Source organism: Hyperolius riggenbachi, chromosome 5 (assembly GCF_040937935.1).
Source record: "Hyperolius riggenbachi isolate aHypRig1 chromosome 5, aHypRig1.pri, whole genome shotgun sequence".
In the NCBI taxonomy this organism is placed as follows: domain Eukaryota; kingdom Metazoa; phylum Chordata; class Amphibia; order Anura; family Hyperoliidae; genus Hyperolius; species Hyperolius riggenbachi.
This window is the reverse complement of record NC_090650.1, coordinates 330,440,224-330,452,723: the sequence shown is the minus strand read 5'-3', so window position 1 is coordinate 330,452,723 and position 12,500 is coordinate 330,440,224. Positions and strand designations below refer to the sequence as shown.

Sequence of the window (12,500 nt, the reverse complement as noted above, 5' to 3'; positions counted from 1 at the left end):
GGGGGAAAGGAGACAAAGGGGCACATCAGAGACAAAGGATGGCAGCCTCCACAGGACACCTTCGGACTATAAGACGCACTGACTTTTCACCCACGCTTTTGAGGGAGAAAAAGTGCGTCTTATAGTCCGAAAAATACGGTGTGTGTGTGTGTGTGTGTGTGTGTATATATATGTGTATATATATAAATATATATGTATGTATGTATGTATGTGTGTGTACACACACACACACACACACACACACACACACACACACACACACACACACACACACACACACACACACACACACACACACACACACACACACACACACACACACACACACACACACACACACACACACACACACACACACACACACACACACACACACACACACACACACACACATACTGTTCACCATATACATGCTGCCACTTGGAGAAATCATACAAAAACATGGCCTGACATATCATTGCTATGCTGACACCCAGCTATATTTGTCATTCAAACCTGATGTCACAGACCCTACTCCACAAATAAACGCATGCTTAGCTGAGCTTCAGGAGTGGATGAATAATAATTGGCTAAAACTTAATGCTGACAAAACTGAGGTTCTTGTTATCGAGGGCCAGGGCTCAACAGCAAAGCAGCTCCAGTCTCAACCAACACCGCTAAGGATAGGGAGCTCGGACCTGAACAAATCAGACTGTGTGCGCAGCCTGGGAGTACTGATTGATGGGAAATTAAGCTTCAGGAATCAAATCTCAGCTGTTGTGAAACATTCCTTCTTTCACCTAAGGAATATTGCAAGGATTAAACACCTAATTCCTTCAGAGGATCTTCCAACCCTAGTTCATGCCTTCGTCACATCAAGGTTAGACTACTGCAACGTCCTCTACACAGGCCTGCATAAGAAAGACTTACGCCGCCTGCAATTAGTACAGAATGCCGCCGCAAGGCTGTTAACGAGCCAACCCTGCCATTGCCACATAACACCAACCCTGAGCTCACTCCACTGGCTACCGATAAAATGGAGAATTCTGTTTAAGATTGGCTTACTGACATTCAAATCCTTGCACAATCTGGGCCCTGGATACCTGAAGGACTTGTTGCAACTACATCACACCCCCCACAATCTTAGATCAAAAGGACGTAACACCTTGGTCACCCCCAGAGTCCACCTCAAAACCTTTGGAGACAGAGCCTTTTGTCATGCTGCCCCTACACTTTGGAACTCCCTGCCACACCCAATCAGGACAGCCCCATCCCTGGAAGCATTTAAGTCTAAACTGAAAACCTACCTTTTCAGTCTGGCATTCATGAACATCTGACTATCTCCTCTGTAACACAACCCAGCCTGAAACCCTGTATTAATCTGAGACACAGCTATGCGCTTTGAGTCCTATGGGAGAAAAGAGCTTTACAAATGTTATTGTATTGCATTGTATTGTATATATATGTATGTATGTGTATATATATATATATATGTGTGTGTGTGTGTGTATATATATATATATATATATATATATATATATATATATATATATGTGTATATATATTTTGCAAAGAAAATACCTGCTTTATCAGTTTATAGATCTTTATCTTCTCCTCAGTGACCTCCGGATGCTTACTTAAATCCAGTTAGTCTTAAACATGCCTCCTTCAGCCACCTGTGCATGCAGTGGGAAAGTAATGTATATTGCAGCCATGACACCCTACTGACTGACAGCCTATGGAGGCATTTGCGCTGTAATAGGGGGGGGGGGGGTAAGGCTCCGGACTGACTGGAATAGCTGGAAGTGAGCAGATGGTTGGGGATTACTGAGAGAGTGTAGACTGCTGCAGCAGGTATTTTTATTTAGCAAAAACATTTGTTATGCATGATTGATTTTAAATAATAATTCTGTGTGTTATATGCATATTAAAACTAAAAACTGTGTTATCTAAAGTGAATTGGATTGAACTTGTTCACAACACTCAAGTCTACCTTTTATGATTTAAAAAAAAAATGCCAGCTTCCTCTTTCTAATATAGTGTTGTCACATAGTTACTTACCTTATTGCCTGATAAATTATCTACAGCCTAGCTATTTCTGCTCACCTGAAATGTCTGATTCTGCCCACACACTGATTCTTTATTCACAGTTTAGAGAACAAAGGAATGAGGAGACCTAAAGCATTGTACACACGATAGATGAAACGTTATTGGCTGTTTGAATCTAGCATGTGTACAGTAGCCCCCTTGCCCCCTGATGCCTTGGCTAGCAATCAGCCCAGCGGATTGATTTGGCTAAATAATTGTTCTCCTCACTCACCCAAGCCACCACGGGACAGCTCTTGCATGCAGCGTCAATGGCCCTACGCGCCTCCTGCGTAGCAACAAAACCTGTCTCTACACTGATTCCACTGCTACCCCCCCCCCCCCCACCCTACACTGCAGAGTGCTCAGTGGTACGTTCTCTTTTCAGACTGCCTCCTTTATGTCCTCATCTCCTCCAGGCTCGCTCTGGGTTATGCTCCTTATTGCTGGTATGTTTTAAAAACGGGGGATGATTTGCAGGAGGCAGCAGCTTGAAGAGCGGACACCTGGTGGCTGGAAACTCAGGAAAGCTGCCTTACCATGATCTGCTGTATCTTGCATCAGATGGGAGGATTGCTGGCTAAAAGGAGTAGCTGCACTTTGCAGTCTAGTGTTGTAGGGGATAACACCCGTCACAGTGGGATCAGGAAGAGGGTGGAAGTTTGGGTGAGAGATAGAAGCTCTTCTGGGTTTGAAAAGCTGTATGTATCACTCATTGACTAGATTTCTTCACACATTCTCAGTGCTGGAAGTCAGAGCAGGTGGAAGAGTAAAGATATTGTGTTGTCTCTTTTTAACAGCTAACTTGGATAGATGTAGATCTCATGGTCCGTATAGCACATGGCTGTAACCCATCCTTGCTCAAAAACAAGTTGTCTTGACTTCAATGTAAAGTTAATGAGCCACAGTACTGTTGAAATGGACTTCCACAACATATTTTTTTTAGACAAAGAAAATCCATTCACTGATTGAAATACATAGCGGATGTTTAGAATATCATTATTTACACGTCATTCATATGCCTGGGACTCCTGCAGCATGGAGTATGCAAACCCAACAATTAAAGCAATTTCATCCGTCTTTAATGCTGCCTGGAGTTGTCGAAATAATGTTTTCTTTGGTGATATAATGGCTATTCCACTATTTATTGATTTTTATTTGTTTTTAATCAAGCCTCCCTCTTTTTATAGTGATTCTCTTGTTCGATCACATCTTCAAGAAGGTTTTTGTATGGAATTTTATGAGTTTATAAGAATTTAATGTATATTACAGATCTCCTGTATTTATGATTCTGTATCTGTGAGATTTCTGTAGTGTTTGCCAATCGCATTGTCATTGAAGCCTTCAGTGTTCTACTTACTCCCTCTTTAATATCTTTACAGTTTTACCGCTATAGTTGCGCATTTTATAAGCCATCAGTACAAGTTTGACATGTCTTAGTTGCCATAGAAATCTTGCATAAACAAGCCATCCAACTCCTTTCTACAATGTATGTATTATACTTTTTCATCTTTGATTGGTTGTTCGTCTTCTAGATATCCACCCGAAGCACCTGAACTTCAGATAAGGAAGATGGCCGATCTGTGTTTCTTGGTGCAGCATTATGATCTGGCGTACAGCTGCTATCACACTGCAAAAAAGGACTTTCTAAGTGACCAGGCAATGCTTTATGCTGCTGGGGCTTTGGTAAATACCACTTTACAATGCAGATTATCAATAATTTGGGTTCACGGACAGTTTTTTGTTTGGTTATTTGTTTGCTCTAAAGCAGGGGTCTCAAACTCCATTTACCTGGGGGCCACAGAAGGCAAAGTCAGGATGAGGCTGGGCTGCATAAGGGATTTCACAAAAAAAGTCAATCAGCAGCTCCCGCCGTGTCCCCGCCGCAAAACGAGGGCTGCAGAGCCCCCAAATCGCCCGGGGGGGCAATCCGCCGGCATTTCCTGGAAGGGGCACAGCTTTCAGCTTTAGCTCTGCCCCTCCTGACGTCAATCGTGGCGCATCACCGCCTCTCCCCGCCCCTCTCTGTGAAGGAAGAGTGAGAGGGGCGAGCAGAGGCGGCGATGCGCCGCGTTTGACGTCAGGAGGGGCAGAGCTGAAGCTGAAAGCTCTGCCCCTTCCAAGAAATGCCGGCGGATTGCTCTGCAGCCCTCGTTTAGCGGCGGGGATGCGGCGGATTACTTGGGAGCATTGAAGCGAACTATAAGGAAGCTTTTGCCGGCGCAGGCCACAAAATATTGTATTGAGGGCCGCAAATGGCCCGCGGGCCGCGAGTTTGAGACCCCTGCTCTAAAGGCTGCTTATTTTTTTACTTACGTGTTCAACTTACCCCAATTTTGTGTTCCAGGAAATGGCTGCAGTGGCTGCTTTTCTTCAGCCTGGGGCTCCCAGACCTTACCCTGCTCATTATATGGACACAGCAATACAGACTTATAAAGATATATGCAAGTAAGAATGTTAAAGCGTACCTGAAGCACATTTTTAAGATAACATTAGGTAATCTACTGTCCAGAGGGTTCTCTGATCCTCCTTCAGCCCATTGTTCCAGCACTGGCCCCCTCTAAACAAATTTGTCAATAGGGATGATCGAGATGCAAATATTTCAGAGTTCATCCAGGGTTATGTAAATTTGTATGCAAATATATTCAGCTTGAAAATGGAGCATTCAAGTCCCACCCAGGTTTAAATTGATTGGTGCAGTTTCAAGTAGCATTGCATTTGTATAAAAATGTATATAATGTTATGATAGTAGTAGAAAAAAGGCAGAAATTGCTGGCACTGCAGAAACCGTTTCACATCCAAGGGAGGAGGGGAAGAGGAGGGGGAAGCGCTGCACAGCCCCAAACGAAGGTATGTGTGGAGTATATCTTCAGCGTGCTCAGGCCAAGGTCACAGCATGAAATGAAAGAGAAGGAGAAAGCGCCGGCACTGCTGTCATACACTTTATTTCGACATTGATAAAATCATGCAAAGACGTAATCCATACAAATTGAGAAGACACATACCGTGGGTGGCTGTGGATGGTGCGGTGGGTGCAATGGGTGCAAGGCTCTGCACCCATCGCACCCACCGCACCATCCACAGCCACCCATGGTATGTGTCTTCTCAATTTGTATTGATTACGTCTTTGCATGATTTTATCAATGTCGAAATAAAGTGTATGACAGCAGTGCCGGCGCTTTCTCCTCCTCCTTTCATTTCAAAATGTATATAATCCTGCATTAACGCGGAAATATTTGCATCTCATTGATCTTCCCTATTCGTCAAGAGCTTGTTGAATATGGAGGAACTATGGTGATGTGGGCACGCTCCCTCATTTTCTGGTTTGCCATCTGTAATGCTGGGTACACACGATGCGAATTCCCACTCGTTCGCCAGGTCGGTCGATTATTTCCGACATGTTCAATCTGGTCTCAATCGACACAGCCGTCAATTTACTCATGTTAAGTATACAAAATGGACGGCTGTGTGTACCCAGCATAAGGCCTCTATCGATATGTATTCAAAGAACACTTGACTCTCTACTTTTCATAATTGGCCTATTGCAAATCTCTCATACCCTTCAAACTGACAGGTTTATAATTTCTCATGCTCTAATTGCAACTAGGCAAGAAATTGCCTTTCATTTTTATGCCTACTGACAATCCCCCCCCCCCCCCCCCCCCATGCTTTAAACCATCCTCACCAGAGCTGACTTTGACCTTCAAGATAAACAATGTGCAGCTAAGAAAGTTCAAAACTGGCACATGCGCCACATGCTCTACACTCAAACATTACTGCACCCAGCAATGCTATAAGCTCATAGGAATCTTCTCCTTATTTCATTTCACAGCCCAAGCGCTACGACACCTAATGTACCATACCCAGTTTACTGCACTAAAGTATCCGAGGTCTGTGCATAATTGTCTGCTCCATCTACTCAAATTAGCTTTCTAAACAGTCTGAGGCCCCATTCACACTTGTGGCGATCACTCCAAAAATTCTACATGCAGTGCATTTGCAACTTACACAAACTTGTAAGCACTGCAGGGAGAATGGTCCCACTGGGATAAATGGTACACAGTGCTTTGCTTTAATCGCCAGTGCTGGCACACTGCAGAAAATGTCTACAATGTGAATGGTCCATTAGGCCTCTCTCACAGTGGGACGTTGCATTTGATGCAACGTTAAAGCCACACAACGTGCTCCTAGCGCAGCGCATGTAGGTTATGAAATTGGACGTTATTTTGCACTGCGTTCTCTTGGTGGCCGTTTTCGTCGCATACTGATGGAACAAAAACGGCGCATGCGTTATATTTAAAAAAAAAAATAAAAAAAAATTACTGAGAATGTCCAACTCGCATAACGCAGCAAATGTATTGCTAAACGCACAGCATGCAGCACTTTCTAAATATTGCTACACGTTACACACAACGCAACGTGTGCACTGTGAATGTCGCACAGGCTTTGTATTGCTGGGTGTTAGTCTGCGTTATAATTTTTTATAATATGCGACTTTAACGTCCCATGTGAAAGAGGCCTTAGAGTTTACTGGTCTCTCCACCCACATCCAGTAACTAAGGTTTTGTTAGCTAACAGCAGTTCATTTGAATTAAAGACTGCTTGTCCAGATTCTCTCTAGAATTCAAACTTTGTCAGGCATCCCTGAAGATCCATCTGCACAATCCTTGTCTTGTCAGAGCATTTTTGGCTTTGAAATATGGCTGTATTTCTTGCACAACTTCATAAATGTAAATCGCCTAGGCTTTGTTTGTGTCAACATACTTTCTTTTACTGCAGGAATTTGGTCCTTGCAGAAAGGTGTGTCCTCCTCAGTGCTGAAATTTTAAAAAGCCAGGGAAAGTATTCAGAATCTGCTGCTCTCTTGATCCGTCTTACAAGTGAGGTATGTAAATAAACCATTTTCTTTCACTTTGTGATAATCACATTTTGATCATGTGATATACAGTCAGGTCCATAAATATTTGGACAAAGACCACTTTTTTTTCTAACTTTAGTTCTGTACATTACCACAATGAATTTTAAATCAAACTACTCAGATGCAGTTGAAGTGCCGACTTTCATCTTTAATTCAGTGCAATGAACAAAAACGATTGCATAAAAATGTGGGGCAACTAAATCATTTTTTTTTACTTGATCCCTTCTTATTTTGGGTGCTCAAAATTAATTGGACAATTGACTCAAACTCTATTTCATTTGCAGGTTTGTGCAAGTTCATCAGTCTGTCATAATGAAGTAGATAAAAAGCCTTCAGTTGATTTGAGGGTGTGGTGCTTGCATGTGGAAGATTTTGATGTGAACAGATAACATGCGGTCAAAGGAGCTCTCCAGATGAAAGAATACATACTTAACCTCCCTGGCGGTCTATTAAAACCGCCAGGGGCAGCACAGCACTTTAAATTTTTTTCTTTTTTTTTAAATCATGTAGCTAGACTAGCGCTAGCTACATGGTAGCCGCTGTGCAGCGGCATCCCCCCTCCCCTTCCGATCGCCTCCGGCGATCAGAGCAAACAGGAAATCCCGTTTAGAACGGGATTTCCTGTTTGGCTTCCCCCGTCCCCATGGTGACGATCGGGATGACGTTATCCACATCCACTCCACATCGGAGTCCCGATCCACCCCTCAGCGCTGCCTGGCGGTGATTGGCCAGGCTGTGCAAGGGGGGTGGGCGGTGCGGCGGAGCGGCGGCGATCGTGTAGTACACGCAGCTAGCAAAGTGCTAGCTGCGTGTAACAAAAAAAATTGTACAAATCGGCCCACCAGGGCCTGAGAAATCCTCCACGGCGGCTTTTACCGCCAGGGAGGTTAAAGGACATACAAGGTGAAACATTAAATCAATGTTTACTTACCTGGGGCTTCTCCCAGCCCCGGTGTCCCGAAAAGGCATATCGATATCCAATTCTACGATAAAGAGAAGACTGCATGAAAGTAAATACAGAGGGTGCACTGCAAGGTGCAAGCCACTCATATGCCTCAAGAATAGAAAGGCTAGATTAGACTTTGCTAAAGAACATCTAAAAAAAAAAAGCCAGCGCTGTTCTGGAAAAACATTCATTGGACAAATGAAACCTAGATCAACCTCTACCAGAATGATGGCAAGAAAAAAAGTATCAAGAAGGCTTAGAAAAGTTTTACTATCCAAAAGCATACCACATCATCTGTAAAACACGGTTTATGCAGTGTGATGGCTTGGGCGTGCATGGCTGCCAGTGGCACTGGGACACTGGTGTTTATTGATGATGTGACACAGGACAGAAGCAGCCGAATGAATTCTAAGTGAAGAGGAAAGGAGCCAAAACCCCTGTGTTGGACAGAGGGAGCGATCTTGACAATACTGTGTAAGTCTGTGTAGTTGGCATCAGATGGTGCTGCTCTCTTGGGTGCCACTCTAGGTGGTATATAATCTGCAGTAGACAGTGGGATGTGGGGGATGGGAGGAAAAACAAGGGGTGGGGGGAGAGCGCACTAAGGTTGTCATTCAATAAAAATGGCCAGCCGGCCGTGGAATATTCTCACCTGGATCTGTGGCTGACTGTCCCATACGGGGTGGCCAGCAGGCGCCTGATGAAAGAGGGTTGAGCCCTCTGAAACGCGTTGCTTAGCTACAATAAACGTTTTTACTTTTGATTCAGACGATTTCCTACTTGCATACACTTGCACTGGCAAATTGTTTAAACCCAAATTTCTTAACCCACCCACGACTGCCTGACAGTGCAGCCGCCTATAGCGGCATCACAGCACTCAGGCTAGGTGGAAAATATACCAGAGCAGCAGCCTGCTACTACAGCTCTGAAGAAGGCTATCGTCTGCACCCCTTGTGGAGTAGGACTTCTGCCAAGATTTGGTCCCCGGTCCAAGTGGGACAAAGCCTTTCTGCTGGCCACCCCGTATGGGACAGTCAGCCACAGATCCAGGTGAGAATATTCCACGGCCGGCTGGCCATTTTTATTGAATGACAACCTGAGTGCGCTCTCCCCCCACTCCTTGTTTTTCCACCCATCCCCCACATCCCACTGTCTACTGCGGAATGAATTCTAAGGTGTTCAGAGACATATTGTCTGCTCAAATCCAGTATATGGACATTGACCCAAATGCAGCCAAAGTTTATTAAAGCAAACAGTGGAGAATTCTTGAATGGCCAAGTTATTCACCTGATCTTATCACAATTGAGCATGCATTTCACTTGTTGAAGACTAAACTTTGGACAGAAATGCCCACAAACAGCAACTGAAAGCCGTTGCAGTAGAGGCCTGGCAGAGCATTAACAAGGAGGAAACCCAGCAAACCAAGTATTAGAAATGAACATTTTATTTCCAGTTATTTAATTTGTCTAATTACTTTTGAGGCCCCGAAATGAAGATCGTGTTTAACCATTTCTGCCGCAAGGACGTGATGCTCACATCTGGACGGCTGCTCTGCTGCAGTGCCGCGCTCCAGCGCGATCGCGCACCCGTGCTTTCCCCCGGTAGCCCTGGGATCAGTGAACGTGAACATGGTTCCCGATCACCGATCCCTGTCCCCAGCAGAAAAACCGAAGCGATCTTACAAGAGGCTTCAGTCTTTCTGCACGTAAAATTTTCCACGTCCCCCTTGTGCTTCCGCTTAGCGAGAAGGTGGCCATATAGTAAAACTACATCTACATGTTTTTTACATTACAATTTACACATATAATAAAATTAAAAATTAACTTTATTTCCCACACCAAAATATTACCCAAATAACATTTTTACTGGAAAAAAAATTACAATAAAAAAAAGACAAATAGTTACCTAAGGGTCTGAACTTTTTAAATATGCATTTGAAGTGGGTATACTACGAACATTTTTTTAAATTATAAGCTTGTAAATAGTGATGGACGCAAAACGGAAAACATGCACCTTTATTTCCAAATATAATTTTGGCGCCATACATTGATAGGGACAAAATTTAAATGGTGTCATAACCGAGACAAACGGGCAAATAAAATACATAGGTTTTAATTATGGTAGCGTGGATTATTTTAAAGCTATAATGGCTGAACACTGAGAAATAATGAATTTTGTCAATTTTCTTCTTATTAAGCATGTTTAAAATGCATTTATAAAAGAATAATTCATAGCAAAATGTACCACCCAAAGAAAGCCTAATTGGTGGCAGAAAAAACAAGATATAGATCAATAAATTGTGTTAAGCAGTGATAAAGTTATTAGCGAATGAATGGGAGGTGAAAATTGGTCTGATGCATAAGGTGAAAAATCCCTGCGGGCTGAAATGGTTAAAAAAAAAATTAATAAATTGGGGCTCACATATTTATGCAATCGTTTTGTTCACCCCACTGAATTAAGGCTGAAAGTCTGCACTTCACCTGCATCTGAGTTGTTTAATGTAGACTTCATTGTGGTAATCTACAAAACCAAAATTAAAAAAAAAAAATCTTCATCTCCAAGTATTTACAGACCTAACTGTATTGATATATAATCTTATTTGTTTAATGGGTGAAAGTTATGACTCAAGAACATTCTGTTTGCTTTTTATAACGTATGTGTGTTTATATTACTACTGGAATACATTTTTTCATTTATGGCTTCAGTCTTTGTTGTTTGGTCCAGTACCAGAGAGATGTTTGACAGTATGTTTTTACGGCTACAGGACTCCGATCTACGGAGCGCACTGCTTCTTGAACAAGCTGCTCATTGCTTCATTAACATGAAGAGTCCTATGGTGAGGAAGTTTGCGTTCCATATGATACTAGCAGGCCATCGCTTTAGTAAGGCAGGCCAGGTGAGTATCTTTTGTAAATTCTTTCCAGCTGTATACAAAATCAGTTACGGTGTACTTCAGGAAGTGTCCAGGAGACTTAATTGTACAGTGGCAAAAAAATGCTGCGTTATGTTTCACGCTTTGTAGCATATTTTATGTGCTTCGCAGTGAAATTATTTCCACCTATGTAAAAATGGGTGACACAGAAAAGTTGAACGTTCTTTTTGATTCAAGCATTTCAAAATGTTTTATTTTTTCTTTGGGGGGGAAGGGGGGTGGTGTAATGTGGTGTTTTGTTTTTATCTCTCTCAAATTGCTAATTGAAAAATGTGTTGGATACATGTTAATATCGCTGCTCTTTCCTAAAGTTGTGCTCCTTTATTCAAATCTTCGTATACACAACAAAGAGCATGGTTGACATACTTTGGAGCATACTGGTCCAGGCAAATAAGAATAGCAGCTTTGACTTTTGACAAGTCTGTAATCTGTTGCAGCACATTTTAGTTGTAGTAAATTGCCCACGTGTGCTTTTGGATTCATTATTGATCTAATCACATGACCACAGTTCTTATGCTTGTCATTCAAATGATGTCATCTAGTAGAAGGCACTGTGTGCAGCCTTTAATTACCGCTCTTGTCCTAAAGTTAGGCTTAAAGCACACCTGAAATGAGATGAATATAGAGGCTGACATTTATTTCCTTTTAAACAATGCAAATTACCTGATTGAAGTCTGACTGGATTAGCCACATGCTTGTTTCAGGTGTGATTCTCACACATTGCAGCCAAAGAGATGAGCAGTCGCCTGGCTTGTGGTATTGTTTAAAACCAAATATATGGTTGCCACCGTATGCCTGTCACTTCAAGTTCCCTTTAACTGGGGGTCAATTTATGGTGTGTGTGTGTGTGTGTGTGTGTGTGGTGTGTGTGTGTGTGTGTGTGTGTGTGTGTGTGTGTGTGTGTGTGTGTGTGTAAAACTATTTGCCCCCTTCTGATTTCTTATTCTTTTGCATGTTTGTCACACTTAAATGTTTCTGCTCATCAAAAACCGTTAACTATTAGTCAAAGATAACATAATTGAACACAAAATGCAGTTTTAAATAATGTTTTTTATTATTTAGTGAGAAAAAAACCTCAAAACCTACATGGCCCTGTGTGAAAAAGAAATTGCCCCCCGAACCTAATAACTGGTTGGGCCACCCTTAGCAGCAATAACTGCAATCAAGCATTTGCGATAACTTGCAACAAGTCTTTTACAGCGCTCTGGAGGAATTTTGGCCCACTCATCTTTGCAGAATTGTTGTAATCAGCTTTATTTGAGCGTTTTCTAGCATGAACCGCATTTTTAAGGTCATGCCACAACATCTCAATAGGATTCAGGTCAGGACTTTGACTAGGTCTCTCCAAAGTCTTCATTTTGTTTTTTCTTCAGCCATTCAGAGGTGGATTTGCTGGTGTGTTTTGGGTCATTGTCCTGCTGCAGCATCCAAGATCGCTTCAGCTTAAGTTGACGAACAGATGGCCGGACATTCTGAACAGATGGCCGGACATTCTCCTTCAGGATTTTTTGGCAGACAGTAGAATTCATGGTTCCATCTATCACAGCATGCCTTCCAGGTCCTGAAGCAGCAAAACAACCCCAGACCATCACACTACCACCACCATATTTTACTGTTGGTATGATGTTCTTCTGCTGAAA

At 42.7% G+C, this 12,500-nt stretch overlaps 1 protein-coding gene across 7 annotated transcripts in view; it reads left to right on the top strand.

Annotated features, from left to right (window-relative positions):
• The window catches only part of TRAPPC8 (trafficking protein particle complex subunit 8), a 118,058-nt gene that overhangs the window by 43,482 nt on the left and 62,076 nt on the right, over nt 1-12,500 (top strand). For all 7 annotated transcript variants that reach the window (XM_068237314.1, XM_068237313.1, XM_068237312.1 and 4 more), the window contains 4 exons: nt 3,600-3,750; nt 4,412-4,512; nt 6,844-6,949; nt 10,693-10,824. In XM_068237314.1, the coding sequence (XP_068093415.1) occupies nt 3,600-3,750; nt 4,412-4,512; nt 6,844-6,949; nt 10,693-10,824 (490 nt within the window). The remainder of the gene's footprint in view (nt 1-3,599; nt 3,751-4,411; nt 4,513-6,843; nt 6,950-10,692; nt 10,825-12,500) is intronic.